At 48.0% G+C, this 24,027-nt stretch overlaps 1 protein-coding gene across 4 annotated transcripts in view; it reads left to right on the forward strand.

Annotated features, from left to right (window-relative positions):
• Positions 1 to 23,951, forward strand: part of FAM117A (family with sequence similarity 117 member A) — a 45,092-nt gene extending 21,141 nt beyond the window's left edge. Inside the window, exons 3-9 of one of the 4 annotated variants that reach the window (XM_084804788.1) lie at positions 9,515 to 9,604; positions 11,200 to 11,313; positions 12,670 to 12,804; positions 13,403 to 13,507; positions 16,102 to 16,327; positions 20,690 to 20,810; positions 22,262 to 23,951. In XM_084804788.1, coding sequence (XP_084660914.1) covers positions 9,515 to 9,604; positions 11,200 to 11,313; positions 12,670 to 12,804; positions 13,403 to 13,507; positions 16,102 to 16,327; positions 20,690 to 20,810; positions 22,262 to 22,604 — 1,134 coding nt within the window. In that variant the 3' untranslated portion in view covers positions 22,605 to 23,951. The remainder of the gene's footprint in view (positions 1 to 9,514; positions 9,605 to 11,199; positions 11,314 to 12,669; positions 12,805 to 13,402; positions 13,508 to 16,101; positions 16,328 to 20,689; positions 20,811 to 22,261) is intronic. The other 3 variants (XM_084804791.1, XM_084804789.1, XM_084804792.1) reach the window with 3 other exon arrangements.
• The last annotated feature ends 76 nt before the right edge of the window (positions 23,952 to 24,027 follow it).

Below are 24,027 nucleotides of genomic sequence, written 5' to 3' on the forward strand. Positions count from 1 at the left end.
TAGGAGGGTGCTGTTGTGCTCATGCCCTGCTTGTGGGTTCCTGGTCGACAGCTGGTTGGCCACTGTGTGAACAGGATGCTGGACTAGATGGACCCTTGGTCTGATCCAACAGGGCCCTTCTGATGTTTTTATGCCTAATGCAGGGCTGGGGAACCTGTGGCCCTCATAGATGTTGATAAACTGCTACTGCCATCATGCCTCACCATTAGCTGACTGGCTGGGGCTGATGGGAGTAGTAGTTCATCATCATCTGGAGGGCCACAGGTTCCCCAGCCTTGACCTGACGGGAAGCCCGCAAGAAGGTCATGAGTGTAGCACCCTTCTGCTCGCATTCCCCAGTAACCGGTATTGAGAGCCATACCAGACAGAATAAATAGCCATCACGACTAATAGACATTGAAAGAGTTATTCTCCATGAGCGTGTTCAATCCCTTTTGAAAGCTGTCCAGGTTGGTGGCCATCACTACATTTTGTAGCAATGCATTCCATGCTGTGTGAAGAAGCCCTCCCTTTTATCTGCCCAGAATGTCCCGCCGTTCAGATTCATGAGGTGACCCCAGGTTCCACTACCGTGGGAGAGTCCACTGTGCACTACGGCTGGGGGCAAGGCAGGATAGGTACGGACTGGTACCGCTCTAGCAAGGCCGCCTCACCACCTTTTCCACATAATGCATAAGTTTATCCACCTCTGTTGTCTTTCTCCTAAGCCCCGAAGCACCAAATGTTGTAACCTTTGTGCATAGGGGAGATGCTCCAACCTCTTGACCATCCCACCATTGGACCCAGACTTGGTACAACCCTCCCGGTATTTTCCAGATCCCTTGCAAGTCTGTCTCCGCTGAGATTGTCCTTTTCTTAGTCGAACACAGACAATGTAAAAATCCAGATGATGATAGTCCTCTGCTATTGGCAAGGAGACCTGGGAGTTCTGTTCTACAATTATGTTGTGCACCCACAACAGTTTCTGGTGCAGTTTATATGTCGTGAGGGCCTTGGTTTTCCTCTTTTACACACACACACACACACACACACACACACACAAACAAACACACACACACGGTAACCCATATGGTTGAAATCATGTAGGCAGTGCCTGGTGAAGGGTGAGGCAGACTTTCTAAGGTGGTACCAGTCCTTACCTGCCCCCCATCACCCCTACTCTAGTGTGCAGTAGCCATATTAGTCTATTGCAACAAGAGCAACAGTCTTGTGGCATAATAGGTCACAATCCTATGCAAGTTTAGATAGAAAAAGTCATACATCTCCCAGCATTCCCCAGCCAGCCAGGTTGGCTGTGGAATGCCAGGAGTTATCGGATTTTTTTCTGTCTAAACATGCATAGGAGTGTGTCCTTAAAGACTAGTAGACTTATTATGACATAAGCTGTCATAGACTAGCAGGGGTGAGCAGACTGTAAGCTTGCGGGATCTGCTTTGTTTTTACTAGAACACTGAGATCCACAGGAATATATTTTGAGTATCAGAACTGAACGAAGCTCACAGTTCTTCCACACAAAAATCTACTTCTGGTTACCCCAAGCTTTCTTCATTGTGGCAGCATAATTTAGGGTGGGTGGGAGGAGAGAGCTATTTCATTGCTGCTAGAGTGAAATAACTGGGTGTCAGAAATCCTCGCTGATCAACAGCAAGTCACCCAGGGATCTACCAGAAGATCCAGGCCTGTCTTTTTCTGACCCCTGGACACACGTCATCCTATGTACTCATCACGCATCTGAAAAAGTGGGTTCCAGTCCATTAAAGATTATGCAAGACTCTCTACTGGTCTTTAAAATGTGCCAAAAGACTCTGTGGTGTTTGGACTAGTTTGCCAAAGACCAACGTGCCCTTTCAAATCGATTCAATCCAGCAGCTGAGCTCAACCACCTCCTCGTTCTGGTTATCAGTGGTAGGAGGTGTGTATTTCACTTTCTCGTCTGGTCTTCCCTGAGTGCTTGGGGCAAGTAACAATAATGAGTAAATATAAAATATCCTGTCAATATTCTGACGGCTAAAACTTCGTGCCGCCAGCATACATAAGTAAAAGGCATGTTCTCACTCCGTCTGTATTGGCTCAAAGCAGGGAGTAGGCAAACGGGCACCCTCCAGATGTTTGGACTACAGCTCCCACCAGCCCCAACCAGCATGGCCAGTGGTCAGGGATTGTGGGAGCTGTAGTCCAAAACATCTGGAGGGCACCAGGTTGCCTATCACTGGTTCAAAGGCACAGACAGATGAAACGGGAAAATGGTGAACAGGCAATAATATTTAGAACATATGAAGAGCCCTGCTGAATCAGACCAAGGGTCCATCTAGTCCAGCATTCTGTTCACACAGGGGCCAACCAGCACCCTCCCCTTCCTCCATGTTCCCCAGCAACATAGGCTCACTGCCTCTGGTCCTGGAGGTAGCACGGAGCCATCAAGACTAGTAGCCACTGATAGCCTTCTTCTCCAGGAATTTGTCCAACCCCTTTTTAAAGCCATCCAAATGGGTGGCCATCTCTACATCCTGTGGCTGCGTGAAGAGGTCCTTCCTTTTCTCTCTCCTGAATCTCCCACCCATCAGCTTCATAGGATGACCCCGGGTTCCAGTACTTTGAGAGAGGGAGAAAAATGTCTCCCTACCCACACTCTCCACACCATGCATAATTCTGTAGACCTCTATCATGTCTCCCCTTACCCTCCTTTTTTCCAAGCTAAACCATCCCGGCTGTTGTAACCTTCTCTCATAGGGGAGATGTTCCAGCCCCTTGATCGTTTTAGGTGCCAATTTCTGTACTTTTTTACTCTATAAGTAGAGCACTTCCACAACACACAAAGTGGTAAGAGGTACACAGTAAGGAGCTTAAAATGGAGTGTGAAGTAGGAAATGGAAGTATTTAGAACTAAAGCTATGGATAAGTACTACATTTTACAGCAAACGTGAATGCTGAAATCTAGGGAAGGCAGAATCCATGAGCAGAAATGGATTTTCACAGTGGCTTTGCTGTGTCTGTGTCAGGGTGGGTTAGACCTGCATCCAGCAACCTGGTGATGCATGTGGACCCCCGAGTCTTGCCCTGCGTGGACCCCCATGCATTTAGCCATTGGGGCAACAGCATCCCTGTGCTTCTCGACACAAAAGCTCATCGAACCACATGCAGAAAAGCCCTGGAGAGGTCCTATAACTTTTTGCAGTCCTCCCAAAGCAAGAGGAACCAGATCCAAACTCGAGGAATCTTGCTTGAGTCCGAATCTTGTGTGTAAACATCAAACTGTTTATGTATAAAGCCTTCGTCTGTTACGAAACTACTGTTCTAGTCTCAAGTCCTATAACATTCTTGCCCCAGGTTCTACCTTCCCCAGCTTTCACCTGGTGAACCTGAGAATAAAACCCCCTCAGGACATCTGCCTCCACTGGGTCAGTCATCCTGACTGACGCACAGCTTCAGCCCCTTTTACTCTCTCGCTTAAAGAGGCATCCAATATGCCTAATTGGTTCCCTCTACCCAATACAGGAGAAGTAACAAGGAAATAGGTTTTTCTAAAAGACAAACCAACACGTGGGATGTTGTAGTTTAAAAACAAACAAATAAAATGTATTTAGTACAAGAAGAGTTATATATAACCCTAACCTACCTCCCTACTCTCCCCCTTCTAAATCCTATTCCCAGAATCCCACTCACTACATGTAGTCTCCCCATGCCTAAGACCCAATCTGACTAACTGTCAGTGTTCTCCTTTTAAAACACGCGCACGTGTGTGCCTCTTTCCCACCTTTTGCTCACTCCCAAATGTTCTTTTAACCCTAACTTATCTGGGTTACGCTTAACAATGCAAGCCTGTTCATTAATATAGCAAGCGTATGTTACAAGTCCTTTCTAGGAAAGGCCCTTCCTTGTGGTGCTTAAACTGGTTCGGAGGCGATGCTTGACTTTTCCTTGGTTTTGTTGCAGAGGCAGCTGGCCTTCGGCACTCTCCTCCTGGAACGGGCTCGACACTGGAGGCTTTTCCAGCTCTGCTCACTGCTCCGGGCCAAAACCCTTATATAACATTCGTGGGCTGTGTGCCATGCAGTGCTTTAAAAATGAGGGCTCTCACGATGGATAAAGCTCGCTCAGCACGAGGCATGTGTGAGTGCTCCCAGATGGAGTGGGAAGCCTCCAGCCATCGAGGAACCCGTAGCAACCTGTAAATATTTTTGGGGAGCAACGCATGGTCTTTCCGAGAGCAAAGGACAGTGCCGACCATTCAGTTAGAGAGAGGATTCTGGCATTTTTAATTGGGCTGCATAGATCGGCCTTCCCCAACCCGGTGCCCTCCAGATGAGTTGGGCTGGACTCCCAGTATTCCAGCCAAAAAGGGCACTGGCAGTCCTTGCGTTGTTCTTCTCTTAAGATGCAGTCTACCCAGTCTGACAACCAGCAGATTTCCCTATTGAACTTGCTGAAACAACGCCAACATACCTGGGAGTTACCCTGTCTTTTAAAATCCTGCAACAACACCATAAGGTATATTGGCTTGAGAGACTTGGCCTTGTTCGTTACATGGCTTCGGGCGAGCTGGAGACTCGAACCCAGGTCTCCCTAGCCTGAGGCCAACACGCTGCCTTCTGCCCCGCTCTGGCTCTCAGCACAGCGCGGTACGCCGGTGTCATGCCCGCTTGGCTGTTTGTCCCACGGGTGAAGTGTGGGTGTTTAGGGTCGTGGGCTGCAGTGAGCCCCAAAGAATCCCAAAGTCTCCACCTTTCCAAAGGGCCTTCCCTGTTTGCACAGTAGCCGGATGAGTGTCAACAGGTGGGTCACTTTCTGCTGTGAACGCACAAGATTTTTTTCCCACAGCCTTGTGGGGATGATGCATGCCTCCCCCTGAAGTTTATCTGACCTTGTGGTTTCAAACTTGGGTTGCTTCTCAAAGCACTTCCCTCCCCTCCTTCCCTGCTCAGAGGAAGCTGTTTGACCACTGTTTGAATCCTGCCTTTGGAAACTTCCTACTGTGTTAGAAGAGGCTGGGCCTTGAGGCAGGGTGCAGCCTTCCTGTGGCGGCACAAATCATTTCAACTTGCAGGGGGAATCCCCCCCCCCCCCGATCTGGTATCTGCTTTGCTTGGGACCAGAGCCAACGTGTGACTTTCTTCCTGCCTAGAGCATGAGGCAAACCTGAAACGGGCTAGCCGGTTCATCATCCCATTCTGACATGTCTTTCACTTGACTGCCTCCCCCCATGACGCTTCTTCCTTAGGCCTGAAGTTCAGGGCAACTGACCCTCAGCCCCATCTGTGAAAGGGCATAACAGTGGTGAGTGTAGTGGTTAGAGTGTAAAGATGGGCTCAGGAGTCCATCCATCAGGTTCTAGTCTAGGCTTCTTGAGATGTACATGCCATTTTATTCACAGAGACTCCAAATGGCGTAACTTTTCTAAAGGGGTTTCTTCTGGGTTTCTTTATAAGCACGCATGAGAAAACAAGAAGCAGGGTTAGGAAGATTCTGTTCACGCTTTTGCTCAGGATGAAAGGGCGACTGACCCATCTTGAAGTGCAGGAGAGGGGTGGGCAGCCGGTCGTGCTCCAGATGTTGGACTCCCAACTCCCATCATCCTTGACCATTGGTCATGCTGGCTGGGGCTGATGGGAGTGTGGTGTAGTGGTTAGAGCATTGGACCGGGGAGGCCTGGGTCCAAGCCCTCACTTGTCCATGAAGCTCACTGGGTGACTTTGGGCCAGTCCCTGACTCTCAGCCTAACCCCACCTCACAGGGTTGTTGTGAGGGTAAAATGGAGAGGAAGGGGATCATGTAAGCCTTCTTGAGTTCCTTGCAAGAGGGAAAAAGGCAGGATATAAATGCAAATAAAGAAGTAAATAAAAGCAGCTTGGGGGAGAGCATAGCTTACACATGGCGGCACACATACGATGGGAGTCTATTTACAGCATCAGAGCCGTAATCTCATCCCAACCTGCCCCCATCCCAACCTGCCCGAATGTTAACATCTTCCATAGAGGCTGATTTGAGCGTTTGAGACAAGGTGAGTGGCACCCCAAGAGAGGGAGCATTTTTCATCTGTGGGGCCCCGGCTGTGGAACACCCTCCCCAAGGAAGCGTGCCTGATGCTCCCATACTTTCAGGCGCCGGGTGGAGGCTTCTTACGCTCCCCTTCATTGTAATGGAGAGCTGCATTTCTCTGCTGGGCACAGGAGAGGTTGCTTCCCTCTTCTAGCAGACCGTTCGGTTTCTGTGCTGGGTGTGGAGGAAGGTTGGGTGCTTCGCCTCTCCTTTACCACCTCACTTGCTCGCCTGCATGGAAGTACTGGTTGCCTGTGGCTACCAACGTTGTGCTTTAATGCAAAGCTGTTTGTTTGGAGGGGACGGACTTTAAATTGCATTGTAAGCTGCCCCAAATGATACGTTTTATGAAGGGTGGTATAAACTTACCTGAAATAAAGAGTAAGCTTCCCTACGTCACTTATTCTAAATGTAAACAGATACATAGAGTTGGATCCGGAATTTGCCTTCTGCAAGAGGAAGAGACCTTCCACGAGAGGAAGGGCTCCACTCTCGCAATGTCCCTCTGCCTGATTTTTGGGAATCCCCCTCCCCGCTGCCGCCACCCCCCCAATAATTCATCCCATTCAGCAGGGTCTCTTGACTCTCTGTGTAGCACTTTCAGGGGGCTGGATGGGCAGCCATAGGAAGGAGGGGGCAGGGAAGTCCAGTGTAAATGTGGATTGAACCCATCTATATCCCAGGTCAGCCAACTTCATCTAAGACATTTCCTCCAGACAGTGCTTCAGACATTTTGCTGCCTGAGGCAAAGCACAAAATGGCGCCCTCTCCTGTTCCATGTACAAAAGCCAACTGGACTGTTTATCACTGACAGTGGAACAGCATCTTTTGCTGCACCTGAAGGCAGCAGGTTAGCTTAGGGGCACAAGGTGGGCTCTCTCCTACACCTTGCTGCCGCCTCCCAGCATCTGCCGCCTGAGGCGACCGTGTCACTCGGCCTAATGGTAGGGCTGGCCCTGGCTCCAGATGAGTTTAATGCACTACAGTGAGGTGATCTACAGGTTAAATTGCTTCCTGTAGCCTTGGGTAGTGTTTGCAGCCAGTGTCCAAATACTGGCTCTCCTCTCAAACTGAAGAGCCTGGAAGGGGATGCATATTCAGCTGCTCTCTAGGATTCTGTTTTTTGTGTTGTTGCAGATGGCAGCAGAGAAATGAACTGTAGAAGTAACGGGGCTCTTGATTTCAGAGGGATGTGGGTTTCCAGTTAGAGGGCAGCTCACCAATTTGACAGCCAGCAGCTGGGGCAGGGAGCTTTCCCCACACCAGTGTGATGCAGCGTGTTTTGCATGACACATTGCAGGCAGAAGTTATACACAAAACCATAGAATAATAGGGTTGGAAGGGGCCTATAAGACCGTCAAGTCCAGAGGCCCAAGAAGGGGCCTTTGACATTTGCTAGGATGCCTGGAGCTTCCCCAGTGAAGCTCAGCTCCCACCACTTGCAAAGCCTTACCAGTTGGGAATGTTGTTCCTTGACTCCTGGACGTTTTGCCGTTTTTCAAGCTACTTTCCAGGCTATGACATCCTTTGCTGCTGCAGTGTTATTCAACAGGGCTGTTTTTGAAAACTGATTTCTGTTTTGCAACAGCCTCTCTAAAGAGGCCGGTCTTACTGCTGGCAAAGGCCCCTTGTTCTGCCTTGGCAGCTGGTCTAATGGAAGAAATGGAACTGTCCCCAAACTGTCCCCACCTCCGGAAATGGGAAATAAATGCTCAGGGTGGAATTCTAAGATGCTGGGGGAAACCTTGATGCTTAAGAACTTTGTCAACAGAGGTATTGGCCAGTTGGTGCTGATCTTGAACCATACCCTGCACGGTGTTTTAGCAGCCTGTCTACATGGGCTGCTGGACAGAGATCTGCCTCTTTCTTCGTTGTTGCTTGTATTGTAAAATCAAGAGGCTTGAATAGTAGATCTAACAAGCTACTTGCCTGGAAATACTGTCACTTTGGTAATACCACTGCCACCTTTGCCTCTCTGCAGTCCCACATTGGGTACTGTTGTGTGCAGACTCCAGCGTGTGCTTGCATGGCAAGCCGCTTGAACAGCAGTTACAGGCAAGTGTGATGCTGTTTAGTTTGCAAAGTGCTTCACAATTGTATGTCTCTTGTTGCACAACAGTCCTGTGATCACTGACCTTGAATGAGAATTGCCGGAGATCATCCAATAAGTATGTGGCTGGTGGATGTATAAGTTCCATTGTTGCCTGTGGAAGGAGTCTCTTACGGCCTTGTTATCTTCTCCCCTTCATCCACCTGTCCTGATACTTCTGGCTCAAAGGATGAAGGTGTACCAAGGTGGAAATGAGCCAGAAGGGATGGGAAGGTTTTAGAGGGCAGGGTGGTGGTGATTGTAGTACTTGGCCTGTTTTTAATCTGTTGAAAGCTTCTTTTGTATATATCAGGGATATTTATTATTTATTGAATGGGGGGGGACCTGGTTCCCTCCAGATGTTTTGGACTGCAACTCCCATAAGCTCCAGCTAGCATGGCCAGAGGTTAGGGATTATGGGAGTTGTAGTCCAAAACATCTGAAAGGCACCAGATTGCCTACCCCTGATATAATGTATTTATATGCTGCCTTTCTGCCAAGGCAGTTTACAATTTTAAAATACTAAAACAACTGTTACCAAAAAATAGAGCAGAATTCTCATGGGCTAATTGAAGGTCTCTTCAGAAGCTGATTTATTTCTTTTTTAGCTGTTGTTATGTTTACATGTGCCTTTTCCTCCAAAGAGCCCAAGGGTGGCGTACAATATCTTCCTCCTTTCTATTTTATCCTCACAACAAGCCTGTGAGGTAGGTTAAGTTGAGAGTCAGTGAGTGGTCCAAAGTCACCCAGTGAGCTTCATGGCTGAGCGGGGAGTTGAACCTGGGTCTCTGCAGTCTAACACTCTAACCACTACACCCCACTGGCTCCCACTGGTTTCCTCCTTGGAAACACTTCTAGAATTATTCTTATGGAGGGACACACATGGAAATAGTCTGTGTGAATGTCGAGTCTGTTTTTCCCCTCCCTCTCCCAGGAAAGATCTGTGAGCAAGAAAGTAGTTCCCTGTTCACAGATCTTTCCTGAAAAATCCAGTTGGGCATTTCATTTAGGATGCATAATGTGCAGTGTTTACCCCAGTATTGTTTCTGTGTAGGAAAGCGTGGGCCATACCTGCATGCTGCCATGTTTGGAAAAATGCGTGTCTCCTCTGCCCTATGTATAAGCAGTGGAAAGGAGTGTTTGGCCAGAGCTTCCGAGACAGCGTGATAGTGTGCGTGTACTATTTTTTGTTTTCCTGTATGGAAGTGAGAGGGTTTTTTTAATTTAAGTCCTGTAAAGTAGGCCTAGGGCACAATATTTCCTCCCTTGGCGTGCTTTCAGAATGACTGTTCATGGAGAAAACTGCCACGTTGGAACTAGCTTCTTAAGGTTTTGAGTCTTCAGCTGGCTAATTTCTGATAAACCCCTTTTTTCTTTCTCTCTTCGAAGACTCCTGTATCTTGGCGTGAAACAGAGGCAGGGAAAGCTGCTGTCCATAAGCGTTCTGCCTCGTGGAGTAGCATGGATCATCGTAGAGAGGTGAGCGATCCACTTGGCAACTCAAATGAGACCCATCTTCCCACTGCACAGTGTGCAAAAGAAATTAAACTTCTGAAGCACATGTTGACATAGTGTCTGCATTATGCATCCAGAAAACCCTGCTTTGATGCTGACAGTGGATGATGCAAACCGGCCAGTCATTTAAGGAACTTTCGGCACCGTTTGTGCCCTCTTCATATGCAATATTAGGCCAGCTGCAGTGATCCAAGGATCTCCATTGAAAAGGAGGGGCATCCCCACCCCTTCAAAGAAGTCAAAAGCCCTCAGAATAGATGCTGAAAATGGGATTTGCTTATGAGATTTGATGCACCAAGTGAGTTTCACCATTCATTCATTAAATTTCTATGCAGCCCAGTAGGCAAAGCACTCTGGGCAGTTCACAGCATGATAAAACATAATATGAAACCTTTAACATAAAAAATTAAAACAGTGTAAAAACAAGTTAAAAGCAATCGGCAATGAAGCCTGATTAAAAAAACCAAAACACTAAAATGCCCCATCGTACGCTGTCAAATGCCTGGGAGTAAAAAACACATTTGCATTGACGCTGCCCCCGCCCCGTCCCCCCAACACACACACACACACACGCCTCACCACCACCACCAAAGTGAGGGAAATGGCAGAAGTTTCAATCGGAAAACCATGCCCAAACTTCTGTAGTTTTTATCTTGCTGGAGCAGGGTGGTGGTGGTGTTTTTTCGTCTCTGACAAAGGCTGTACCATAAAATGCGTTGGGAACATCAGAACAAATTCTATTCTGAGGCTCTGTATCTCCCTTCCCCCATTGAATGGGCACGGTATGCAGCTTCTGTGTTGGGGGGTGGGGGGATAGTTTGCAGGAGGCATCTGATAACATTAAAAACAAGTGCGTTTGAAAAAGTTGCAGCTGGCTTCACCAAACCGTACTGTGCCTGAGAGCACTGATGCTTGCAGTTAGTAGTGCTGCTTTTACAGGTAATGGGAGAAGATGTGGCTGTGTCAGGATTAGACTGCTCTAACTGCCCCCCACACACACACACACACAAAGTAGCTGAGGCCCTCACTGGATGACTTTTTCTTTTTCTTTTTTAAGTGCGGGGACTCCTCATTTTGCCCAGTTGGAGCTCAATGCTGGGGTGGCTCCAGGGTCCCAAATTTCTCCAGGGTCCCAAATCTTTGCAGGGACCCAAGTGAGTCTGTCCAAAAATGAATGGTGCAAGATAAGCAGCACCCCAAATTCCTCATAGAGCCCCCTTCAGAGCTATGAAGAAGGGCTTGGGCCATCCATGGGACGTTTACGTGGAACTGCTGCTTCTCTGGCAACTTCCATCCAGATTTTGCTGTGTAGATTCAGTTAGCTTTAAAAGCCATCATCCCCAGGTGAACTTGTCACGGTGCTCACTTCATGGAAGAATCGGTGCGTGTCCACAGCGATCTGGTAGTAGGGCAACAAGTCGGTACACACAAAATGCCCCAATGAATTGAGTCTTGCAACTATTTTTTTTTTTTTCCTGCAGGCAGGAGAAATGGTGAGGTTGACTAGCTGGGGAGGGCTTCTCTCTCTTAAAAATGCAGGTTAACGTCTCATTCCCTAGATTGCAAAACTGAAGCATCAGCTCCAGCGGACAAAGATCGGGGCCTGGGGCAGCAAAGAGAAAGACTGGAGTTCCCCCATTCAGGGCGATCATAGTGTGCTCCCATCAGCGAAGGTATGTTTTGCATCTGTCTGTCTGTCTCCTTCCTTCCTTCCTTCCTTCCTTCCTTCCTTCCTTCCTTTCTTTCTTTCTTTCTTTCTTTCTTGCATCTCTCTGTCTCCTTCCTTCCTTTCTTTCTTTGTTGTTCCTGTCCAGAAGCTGGCTGCAGCCAGAGGAGACACGGTCCAACTTTCAATGGACTTGTTGGCAAGAGGCTAGTGTGAGGCTATGCTTGGGAAAGATGGTTTACAGTATTCCATTCTGCTGTTCTGGTTGGGGAATGCACAGAACCATTCTCTCCCCCACCCCATGACGATGCAAAGAATCAAGTGGGCATTTTCTGTCAATTGGCCATGCCTCCTTTTTATATGTGGAGGTCAGGAATGAGCCTTGGCCAAAGCCCCCCCCCCCCCCCGAAACTATAGCTGACCTGCAGTTTGAATCTGGCGGGCATGCCAGGTTCATGGCTACTATCTCTCCCTGGCCTCTCGATACCCCATGGACAATCACAGGAGAGAGTCCAGAGCTCTGTGTTAGAGCATACGATTCACAGTGCAGATAGTCCCAAATTAATTCCCTGTGCCATCTTCCAGTTGGACTCAGTGGTGTAGTGGAGCCAGGGCTCACAGTGACACAGCACCCGCACTTTTTCAAAAGCAGAGATGCTGATGTCCTCTGCCCCCCCCCCCGCCCCACTCCCGAATTTCCTGTTCCCTCTGATCTTAACTGCAGTCCTCACAGTAGCTGGGGAGAAATGAATTTTCCCAGCAACAGTATATGCTTCCCCGTTGTAATGCAAAGTATTTTGGGGTGGCTTGGTCTTGAATGGCCAATTAAGACCCATTAGCTTTACAAAGGACCTGCTCCTGGTGGAGATGGCAGCTGTTCAAAATATGCATCAAGGCAGCTGCCTGCATTTTTGGACTGTCCTCGGGGACGTGGCATTGGGGACTGTCATGATGAGTGCCTGCACTTCAAAATGTACCACACCACCACTGGTTGGACTGTCCTGGGTAGCAAGCCTTGGAGAGACCTCTGCCTGGTAACATCGGAGAGCCATCGCCAGACAATACAGGACTGGGTGAACCAATGACCTAAGGGCACAGTCCTATGCACGTTTAGGCAGAAAAAGTCCGACAACTCTCAGCATGCCCCAGCAGCCTGCGGCACGCTGGGAGTTGTAGGACTTTCCCTCTCTCTCTCTAAACATGCATGGTTTGCACCCTAAGTTAGCTTCCTGTGTTCCTAACAGATACGGTGGTGGAGTTGGCCCACTAACTGTGTGCCCGCCCTCACCGGGCAGCGTGTTCTCCAGTTGCACAAAGTGTCAGTGGCTTCTTTCCCACAGCACTACATGTCCTTGTTTTGCAGGCTTCCCTGCCGGCAGCTTTTCCGGTCTTGGCGGCCGTGTCGATCAGCTCCAGTTTGCACAACAGCCTCGATGGCATCAGTCGGGAATTGGAAGAGGTGTTTGTGAAGGAGCAAGGAGACGAGGAGCTCCTCAGAGTGAGTTGTGGCTGGCTGAGGCAGGATGTAGGATAGCCTCCTTGTGTGGAACTCTCTGCTTAAGCTGAGATGCCAACTGTGTCCGAGAGTCACGCCACCTTTGCACGGCTCGTTTTCCGTACAGGGCTGCTCCCCACCCAACCCCAAACACTTGCGCACACACTGATGAGTTGCGCTCTGTGAAATTCTCCATCCCCAAACTTTCTCTCAAAATGGGAAGTGAAGCTCTGGGCAACATCACGTCCCAGGAGAACAGTCTGCTTTGCCCAGTTCAGGATATGCTTCCACAGTGTTTGCTTCTGTTCTGCTGAACTGTGGGGCTACACTGCACCCTTCCCCACATGGCTGGCCTTGAGGCAAAGCCCCCTCTGAGGGCGAACCAATGCTACTCTGCCTGCAGGAAATGATGGTGGGGAAAGAAAGTGTTTAACCCAGGGGTTGGCAGTGCACTGCCTATGGGTGCGCTGGCACACCCCAAGGCTCCCACGTGCGCTTGCCAGGCACTGTTCAACCCAAGGTCCTTCCTCCCCCACACATCACCCTTCCTTCCTTCCTTCCTGCAGCCTTTTCTTCTCCCCCCCACACTGCTTTTCCACAGGAGCCTTTCCTGCCCCGTCACTGCTGCCACCTTCCCGCCAGCCTCCTTCTTTCCCTCCTGCCGCGCTCACCTCAGCAGCAGGAAGTCAGCGGATCAGGAGATAAGGTGAATGCGGTAGAAGCAGCGAGGGTGGGGTGGTGGGGGAGAGGCAGAAGGAAATCACAAATGAGGAGAGAGGGAAACTGCAAGAGGAGGCAGAGGACAGTGGGCCTTCCCCGATGGCAATTTCTGGTGGTGCCCGCAGACACATTTCAAATTGTAAAATGTGCCCACAGGCCCAAAAAGGTTGCCTAGCCCTGGTTTAACCCTTTTCCTGCCAGCCCATTGTCAGCTGCTTGTACCTCTGTGTGGGATGTGTGCTTGTGAGGTGTATGTATACCTGGATCCAGTGTGCTGGCAGGCTGAAAAGGAGCCATTTCTGGAGCAAATGGACTGACAAGGTGGGGTTTAAGCCCTCCTCTGCTTCAGAGCACCCCCTCCAATAGGTACTTTGCAAAGCAGCTATGGGGCCTTTGATACATGCAGCAGCGGTGCAATGCACAGCTTGCTCTTGACCTGAGTGCTGAGTAAAGTACTGGGTAGCAGTTGTTGACCTGTGCCTGCCTTGGGGGGGTTCACATCAGCAGCCTCTGCCCTCCCCACAGACGAAGTCAGCGTGCCCCACTTGTTGGTCCCGCACCAAAGCATGTGGCTGCGTCCCGGTCAGGCTATGTTGCCATCTCACGTGGCAAGGTGCCACCCTTGGTCCTGAGCCCCAAGGCCGCTGCTCTCATCCCCTCCTGACCTAAATGGGAATTCCTATCTATGGGATATGAAGCAGTTAGGGAAATAACGTGCTGGCTCTTTGTCTTCCCCCCACCCCCCATGGCTCCCAGAGCACAGCTATATGCTCTCAGGCTCCAGCAGAGGGACAGGCGGGAAGCAGGGGTGCTGAGAGATGAGCTCCATTTGATTCCTCCTCTCCCTGAACTGTCTCCATCCCAGCTGTGATGTGGCTTTTTAAAAACTGGTGGCCAGGTCTGTTTTAGGTTTCCTTCCTCTTCATTCTTTCCTTGTGTTTCATGTCTTTTTTTTTTTAATGTAAGCCTGCTTTAGATAGTACCATCTTGTTTCGCAAGCCGCTCTTGGAACCCTTTAGAACAATAGGCACAGTAAAAATGCTTTAGATGTATTTATTTATGTATTCATTAATTACATTTCTATACCACCCCATAGCCAAAGTTCTCTGGGCGGTTTACAGAAGTTAAAACATTAAAATACAATATACAAAGTTTAAAAGCCATTTACATAAAAGCACACAGACAATATACACAAACAACATATAACTAAAAACAACTTTGAACTGTCAGTCATAACTAAAGACACATCCAGGACCGATTAAAACTCATCATGTGCTGCCAAATGCCTGGGAAAAGAGTTAGGTCTTAACCTGGCTCCAGAAAGATAACAATGTTGGTGCGGACCTCATTGGGGAGCTTGTTCCACAGATGGGGGCCACCACCAAGAAGGCCTTCTCCCTCGTTGCTGCCTTCTGAGCTTCCCTTGGAGGAGGCGCTCGGAGAAGGACCTTAGATGCTGAACGTAGCATACGGGGCGGTTCATTTCAGGAGAGGCATGCCATCAGGTATTGTGGTCCCAGGCCGTGTAGGGCGTCATAGGTTTAAGCCAGCACCTTGAATTGAGCTTGGAAGCATATAGGCAGCCAGTGCAAGTGGGGCACAGTCAGTCGTATACGTGCGGACCTTCTGGTCCCTGTTACCAGTCTGGCTGTGCTCGGGCGATCTCCATACACTCTTGCTCGGGCTGCGACAGAAGAGCTCTCTCCTGGAGTGCTAGAAAAGCCAGGGCTGGAGGCCAAGGGAAAAGGTAAGCCCCTGTGGATTAGCAACAGCCTGCTGTGGGCACAGGGCCCTGGAAGAGGTTTTAAGGCCTTCTCACCCCAACCTGCCTTTGACCCTCGGCAGCATGAGAACACAGTCTGGAAGCTGGCAGACCTCATAGGGTGAATTTGGCAGGTACTCTCTGTGTTGCCCTTGAGGAAGTAAGAACTGGAGGGGTTGGGTGGCTGTCAGAGCATGACTGATGCAGGTGTCAGAGCATGAACGTCCTAATTTATTTTATTGACTTTTCAATTAGTGATGTAATAAACCAACGATAACCCCTAAAATAAGCAGATCCAGCCTACCCTCCCCGTTCCATAGATCATCGATCCTTCCCTGGCCAGCTCCAACCTGACATCCATCAATAAATTAAAGACGTAAAAGGGGAAGAGGGGAGCACGGAGGTTAGGAAAGGGGTGCTTTGTTTCTAAACAAGGCCACAATCTAAGGTTGTCATGTCATTGCTCAGGGCATGAACTCCCTTCCAGAGCTGATCAAGCTTATCCAAAGCTTCACATTATTGAATACGTTTCTTTTCCTAAACAATTAGTGTATTTTGAAAGGCAGAATCCTCCAGATATGCAGTGTGTGCTAAATCAGGTTTCATAGAATCACAGAATAGTCGGGTTGGAAGGCTTTGTATAAGCCTTCTTATACATTCGAACCTTCTGGTCCCTGTTATCAGTCTGGCTGCTGAATCTTGCACAAGCTGCAGGTTCCGACGGATGTTTAAACCTTCCTTCTTGCCCAGATCTCTGCGTTGCTTTGAGCGCTCCTGCTTGCCTCTTTGTGCTTCAAAGGTATCTTCCTTCCTTCTAGATTCTGGACATACCAGACGGCCATAGGGCCCCGGCCCCTCTTCAGAGAGGCCCTCAAGACTCCTTGCTGCCCCCGCTGGAGCACAGCAGCAGCAGCAGCAGCCTCTCTCTGTCTCCGTCCCCTTCAGCTGTGCTCGGGCGATCTCCATATGCTCCTGCTCGCGCTACGACAGAAGAGCTCTCTCCTGGAGTGCTAGAAAAGCCAGGGCTGGAGGCCAAGGGAAAAGGTAAGCCCCTGTGGATTAGCAATAGCCTGCTCTGGGCACAGGGCCCTGGAAGAAGTTTTAAGGCCTTCTCACCCCAACCTGCCTTTGACCCTCGGCAGCATGAGAACACAGTCTGGAAGCTGGCAGACTTCATAGGGTGAACTTGGCAGGTACTCTCTGTGTTGCCCTTGAGGAAGTAAGTACCGGAGAGGTTGGGTGGCTGTCGGAGCATGACGAATGCAGCTGTCAGAGCATGAACGTCCTAATTTATTTTACTGACTTTTCAATTAGTGATGTAATAAGCCAATGATAACCCCTAAAATAAACAGATGCGGCCTACCCTCCCCGTTCCATAGATCATCGATCCTTCCCTGGCCAGCTCCAACCTGACTTCCATCAACAAATTAAAGATGTAAAAGGGGAAGAAGGGAGCACGGAGGTTAGGAAAGGGGGGCTTTGTGTCTAAACAAGGCCAGTCTTAAGGTTGTCATGTCATTGCTTGGGGCGTGAATTTCCTTCCAGAGCTTCACATTACTGAATACGTTTCTTTTCCTAAATAATTACTATTTATTTTGAAAGGCAGAATCCTCCAGATTTGTTGTTCAGTTGTGTCCGACTCTTCGTGACCCCATGGACCATAGCACGCCAGGCCTTCCTGTCCTGTGCTCTCTCCCGGAGCATGCTCAAGTCCATATTCATTGCATCAGTGATGCTATCTAGCCATCTCATCCTCTGCCGTCCCCTTCTCCTTTTGCCTTCAGTCTTTCCCAGCATCAGGGTCTTTTCCAGAGAGTTTTCTCTTCGCATTAGGTGGCCAAAATATTTCAGCTTCAGCTTCAGTATCTGTCCTTTCAATGAGCACTCAGGGTTGATTTCCTTGAGGATGGACTGATTTGACCTCCTTGCAGTCCAGGGGACTCGTAAGAGTCTTCTCCAGCACCACAGTTCGAAAGCATCAATTCTTCGGCGCTCAGCCTTCCTTACAGTCCAGCTCTCACAGCCATGTTGCTCCTGGGAAAACCATAGCTTTGATTAGACGGACCTTTGTCGGCAAGGTGATGTCTCTGCTTCTTACTATGCTGTCTAGGTTGGCCATAGCTTTCCTCCCAAGGAGCAAGCGTCTTTTAATTTCATGGCTACAGTCACCATCTGCGGTGATCTTGGAGCCCAAGAAAGTAAAATCTGTCACTGCTTCCATTTCTTCCCCTTCCATATGCCAGGAAGTGATGGGGCCAGATGCCATGATCTCAGTTTTTTTTAATGTTGAGTTTCAAACCAGCTTTTGCACTCTCCTCTTTCACCCTCAACAAGAGGCTCTTGAGATCCTCTTTGCTTTCTGCCATTAGGGGGGTATCATCTGCATATCTGAGGTTGTTGATAATTCTCCTGGCAATCTTAATTCCGACCTGTGATTCAGCCAACCAGGTGTTTCTCATGATGTACTCTGCATATAAGTTAAATAAGCAGGGCGACAATATGCAGCCTTGTCGTACTCCTTTCCCAGTTTTGAACCAATCGGTTGTTACATGTCTGGTTCTTACTGTTGCTTCTTGACCCTCGTACAGGTTTCTCAGGAGACAGGTAAGGTGGTCTGGTACCCCCATCTCTTTCAGAATTTGCCAGTTTGTTGCGATCCACACAATCAAAGGCTTTAGCGTAGTCAATGAAGCAGAAATAGACGTTTTTCTGGAATTCTCTTGCTTTCTCCATGATCCAGCGAAAGTTGGCGATTTGATCTCTAGTTCCTCTGCCTCTTCGAAACCCAGCTTGTACTTCCGGTAGATCTCGGTTCGCATACTGCTGAAGCCTAGCTTGTAGGATTTTGAGCATTACCTTGCTGGCATGTGAAATGAGTGCAATTGTACGGTAGTTTGAACACTCTTTGGCTTTGCCATTTTTTGGAATTGGAATGTAAACTGACCTTTTCCAGTCTTGTGGCCACTGTTGAGTGTTCCAAATTTGTTGGCATATTGAGTGCAGCACTTTAACAGCATCATCTTTTAGGATTTTAAATAGCTCGGCTGGAATACTGTCATCTCCGCTAGCTTTGTTGTTACTAATGCTTCCTAAGGCCCACTTGACTTAACTCTTGAGGATGTCTGGCTCAAGTTCAGTGACCGCACTATCATGGCTATCAGGGACATTCAGATCTTTCCTGTATAGTTCTTCTGTGTATTCTTGCCACCTCTTCTTAATCTCATCTGCTTCTGTTAGGTCCCTGCCTTCTTTGTCCTTTATCATGCCCGTCTTTGCACAAAACGTTCCCTTGATATCTCCAATTTTCTTGAAGAGATCTCTAGTCTTTCCCATTCTGTTGTTTTCTTCGATTTCTTTGCATTGTTCATTTAAAAAGGCCTTCTTGTGTCTCCTTGCTATTCTCTGGAACTTGCATTCAGTTGGAATATCTTCCCCTTTCTCCCTTGCTTTTCGCTTCCCTTCTTTCTTCAGCTACTTGTAAAGCCTCATCTTGTAAAGACAACCACCTTGCTTTCTTGCATTTCTTTTTCTTTGGGATGGATTGAGTTACTGCCTCCTGAACAATGTTACGGACCTCCGTCCATAGTTCCTCAGGCACTCTGTCTATCAGGTCTAATCCCTGAAATCTATTCCTCACCTCCACTGTATATTCATAAGGGATATGATTTAAGTCATACCTGAATGGTTTAGTGGTTTTCCCTACGTTCTTCCATTTAAGCTGAAATTTTGCAACAAGAAGCTCATGGTCTGAGCCACAGTCAGCTCCAGGTCTTGTTTTTACTGACTGTATAGAGCTTCTCCATCTTTGGCTGCAAAGGACATAATCAATCTGATTTTGATATTGACCATCTGGTGATGTCCGCGTGTAGAGTCGCCTCTTGTGTGTGCTAAATCAGGTTTCATAGAATCATAGAATAGTAGGGCTGGAAGGGGCCTACAAGACCATCGAGTCCAACCCCCTGCTCAATGCAAGAAGCCAAGTCAATGCCTGACAGATGGCTGTCCAGCCTCGTCTTGAATGCCTCCAGTGTGGGAGAGCCCTCTACCTCCCTAGGTCATTGGTTCCATTGTCGTATTGCTCTAACAGTCAGGACGTTTTTCGTGTTGTCCAGCCAGAATCTGGCTTCCTGTAACTTGAGCCCATTACTCCGTGTCCTGCACTCTGGGATGATCGAGAAGAGATCCTGGCCTTCCTCTCTGTGACAACCTTTCAAGGACTTGAAGAGCATTTCTAGAACGTAAAGCACTTGAAGAGAAATTTGAGCACGTAGCCTCTGACTGCATCTGCAGTATGAAGATCTCCACCTCTTTTTTAATTTATTATTTATTAAAATTTCTGTCCCCCCTTTCTTCCAAGAAGCACAAGGTGACATACATGGCTACATCCCATTTTGTCCTCCCAACAACCCTGTAACGTAGGTTAGGCTGAGAGAGAGTGACTGGCCCAAGATCACCCACCAAATGTCATGGTGGAGTCGGGACTAGAACCCAGGTGTCTCTGGTCCTAGTTTTAACTACACACCACACTGGCTAACAAGTGTGTGACTTTTCTGGCAGCCAGGGCAAGGAAAAGTTGCCATGTTCCGAGTTGTGTTGTGGAGCCCAGTGAAGGGATGAGGAGGACTTGTAAATGTTGAGGCAGTTGTGGGCACCATTACTGGGGGTGCCCTTGAACATGAAAAAAAGGAGAAATCCGGAACGAATGGAGAAGTGACAAAAATGTGAAACAGGAAGGGGAGATCAGAGCAAAGTGCAGATGCTGTGCTACCATAAATAGTATGGTAGCAAGCCTTACTTGCAAAAACTAGGCAACCTGTGTATAAATATGAGAGAGCCAGCTAGCCCTGAATATGCAGGTGATGTCAGAAGCACTGCTGACACTAGCTGCTTGCTTCCATAGGAACTGACTTGCATATAGGGAATCCTTAATTGATAGGATTGCATATATGGAAACTGCTACAAGAATAAGCTTTAGTATTCATGCAGTGTAAATGATTTTTTTTCTCAAGCTAATTTCATTGACTCCTCTCTTTCTGTAATACCATCAAAGCTGAGAGATTTACTGTTGCTTGAGGGCCATCCTGATGCCTGAAGCACCATTGGAGATGTTCGCTGTGCAGGCTGAACTGTAGATAAAATACCCGCCCTGGGGGTGCACTGAGGCCTTTGAGTAGCCAAACAAGTCAGCTGTACTAAGTTCATAGGATTTTATTTCACTCTTTGTTGACTCACACACTTCCACCAAAGATCTGTTATTAAAAAAAATCTACTTCCTGAGTACGCTTCCATCTGACTGTTGCAAATCTTGCTGATGCATCTCTTTTATATGGAGCTTCTCTTTGCTTCTGCGTTTGTCTGAATGTGTTGTGTTGAATTGATGCCTTCCCTTTTTTCCCCTTCTGCTAGAAAACGGCAATACTTCTCCGGTCCTTGCCTTCGCCCTGTCTCCTCGTCCCAACCACACCTATGTGTTCAAGCGGGAACCTCCGGAAGGCTGTGAAAAAATCCGTGCTTTTGAGGAAGTGGTGTAAGTAGGAGGACGCTTGCCTTTTGTAATGCTTGGTGACAGAACCAAACCTAGATGAAATGGACCATGTACACTGCTGCCCTCCACCTACAAAAGGAGTAGAAGAGATAAGGTGTAACACTGACTGGGTTCTACTTGATACAAACTCCACACAGTATTGTTAGAAGAATATCTTATGTTTGATATGGCATCTTACATTCCCCACCCACCCATCCACCCCCACACACTTTCTCCTCACAACAACCCTCTGAGGTAGGCTAGGCTGAGAGATAGTAACTAACCCAGAATGATCCAGTGAGCTTCATAGCTGAGTGGAGATTTGAATTTGAACCCGAGTCTCCCCAGTCCTAGTCTGACACTCTAACCACTACAGCACCTATTTCACTAAATATGTAAGAGCGCTGCCTGTGCTGTGTATTTCAACTGCAAAACGGAGCCAACAGTACAGACAAAAACTACTAGGGGCATCAAAGTTGGGAGAAAACAAGTTCTACCTCCTCACTGCCGGAAAGTCTTCCTGGCAAATATCATCCCCACTCCAGGCCTTTAGTAAACTCTGCTTTTGCTCTTTGATCATTAGCCATACTAGAAGCAAAATAGTTTATTTTTGTAGGGTCTTTATAAAAGAAAACACTCATTGGATGACGTCTTGCGGGGAGGGTGATTCCCCCCCCCCCGTTGCATGCACTCAAAATCTGGTCCAGAGGATTGGGGGATCTTGCAGAGCAGATTTTCAGGTGGCTGCATGGAAGAAGAGAGGGGAAAATCCTGTTACATGAGCGGACTTCCGTAAACATGGCGCTCACTTCCATCCATTGTCATGAATATTATGGGTGCACTTAGCAACTAGGCTGGAACTTCTGTTTGAGAATCCTTAGTAAACAAAATAACAATAATAAGACTTGCCTACTTCTGACATGAAAGTGGGATTGTGAGAGGCTGGAGCAGCGTCTCAAATGTACACATTCTGCCTCCTTGAACTCTGGTCAGCCCCCACAGCAGATAGATGCAGACTCCAAGCACAGAATTGATTTGGGGTTAGTAATATCCAGGGTTGAGAGACTATTCCTAGACATAAGCATCATGTTTCTTTCTTGACACCCATAGTGGCCTGGGGGCAGGCTGCTGTACTTTAAGCAAACCCCTGACATAGGTAGCTTTATGAAGCTGGAGTAAGAATTGTAACGCACTCTGTACACTGAAATGTTCCAGTCTTGGTAACCCCCATGCCGCATTGTACCTTTCTCTTTTTAGCCACCACCCCCTTGAACACGTTTGCCTTTTGAAGCGCAAAACCCTGAAACCTGGAAGACTCGTTCATGGACATATTCCTTAGTTCTGTGCCCTGTTGTCAAGGATCTTAGTGTGGCCAAAAAATCCAAACTCTCAAGCACTTCATGGCGTTAATCATTGCGTTCCTCACCCGTTTTCATTGTGCTTTCTTCCCCTAGGCCACTGAGCCCCGATCAGCCTTTCCTGCCCTCCTGCCCAGACAAGAACAAAGTCCACTTCAACCCAACTGGTTCTGCCTTTTGCCGGTTCAGCCTGGTGAAACCTCTCAACCCCAATGTAGACTTCCTGTTCAGAGACTTCTCTTCCTCTCCCAGCCCCGTGCCGCCAGGCACATTCTCCTCGTGCCCTCCCACTTCTGCTCTTCCAATCCTCGGTTTGCGGAGAGACTCAAGAGGAGACAACTTCAGCGAGAACCCTAAATCACCTCCGCTGAACTTGGAGTCCTGGAAGCGGCACCAGGCAGAAGATGCCGTCCTCTTCCACAGCTCCTTGGTTGTCTGAAGCTGAGAGAGGGACAGAGCCAAAATAAACCCATGGTCCCCTCCATGGCCTGAGGAGAAGAGTGCCTTGGAACTGGGAAACGGAGCACTCCCAGGACACAAGTGCTCTCAGCAACAGCCTTAATGTGCAGATTGCCTCTGGACTTTGCAGCCACAGTAGGTTTTCCCTTGGACTCCAGTACTTCAAGCACTTCCTTTTCCTATGGGTTCATGTCGATGTCCTCCTGCTATTGCAGTGTCCAAAGAGCACCTAATATTCTGATGGAATACGCACACTATTAGCCACCAGATTATTGTGTTTGTTTGCTTTGCTGGGTTAGGCAGGAGCTCATTTATAGTTGTTTTTTTAAATGATCTTAAGGATGCCTCTCAGGCTTCCCTCGGAATAGGGAGGATGAAAGAAAGGGTTTACATGTAGCCAGACGAGCTGGTGTACACTGGTTCAGGAGATGACTGCTGGGCAAGAATTGAGCAGGGCAATCTGTTTCCAGGGGTGCCAAGTCAAAATCTGTATTTTAAGGCTCCTTTTGTATCCTGCCCTGCACTCTGTGGGACTTGCATCACTGGAACACAATCAGCCCAATGCTTGAAGCATTTCCCCTTCTAACAATCATGCCATAATAGGTAGTTGAATAAGCAGATATTCAACTTGAGTGCCTTTTTGAGGTGGAGGTCTTCAAATAGGTTCTTCTGCCTTATGGAGGAAGAACAAGCGAGTGTCTTTTCCTGCACTGTTTCCAGGTGGACCTCTTGAGGATACTCCTTGCAACAGAGTTCTGGAAAAGGAGATTGAAGCCCAAGCCAGAACAATGTTTAAGGTTTTCTGGTGGAATGCAGCTGTTAGTGGAATTATTTCCTTTTAATTATAATAAATTGGCCAGTCCAGCAATGTCTGACACTACTACTATTCTAGCCAATGACATTGGGGAATTTGTTTAACTTTAACTCCACGTCTAGCACACAGAACACTCCAAAGATCCCAGGTTCACTTACACCTACATCTTATGCCACCCCCCACCCCACAACTGAAAGGCCTTAAACCTGGTGATGCCTTGATTGCAAAGTGTATTAGAAATTAAAGTGACTTTTTTTTGTCATGTTAAGCCTCTGGATTGTATTGGAAGGGTTTTCTTGAACCTGAGATAGAAACTATATTTTCTTTTGAAGACAGTATTTTTGCAGCTACTTTTGAAGTTTTGTAAATTTTAATGTATGTATCACAAAAGCTTAATGGAAGAATGTTAGCCTCAGAGGTTCATGGCCTTGTCTTGAGTTGAGAGGTTTTTGCCGATCTTGGTGTTCAAACCAATTTAAAAAATAAAATTAAAATTTTGGGCCTCTAAAGCATATTTATATAGCACCTTTCTGGGCTAAAAAAGAGAAGTTGGGTAGGAGGGGGCTGGGCAGTCTTGGAAGCAGCTGGT

This window comes from Heloderma suspectum, chromosome 6, assembly GCF_057233095.1.
Source record: "Heloderma suspectum isolate Gila_16-S chromosome 6, 16-S_ref, whole genome shotgun sequence".
Taxonomy (NCBI): Eukaryota; Metazoa; Chordata; class Lepidosauria; order Squamata; family Helodermatidae; genus Heloderma; species Heloderma suspectum.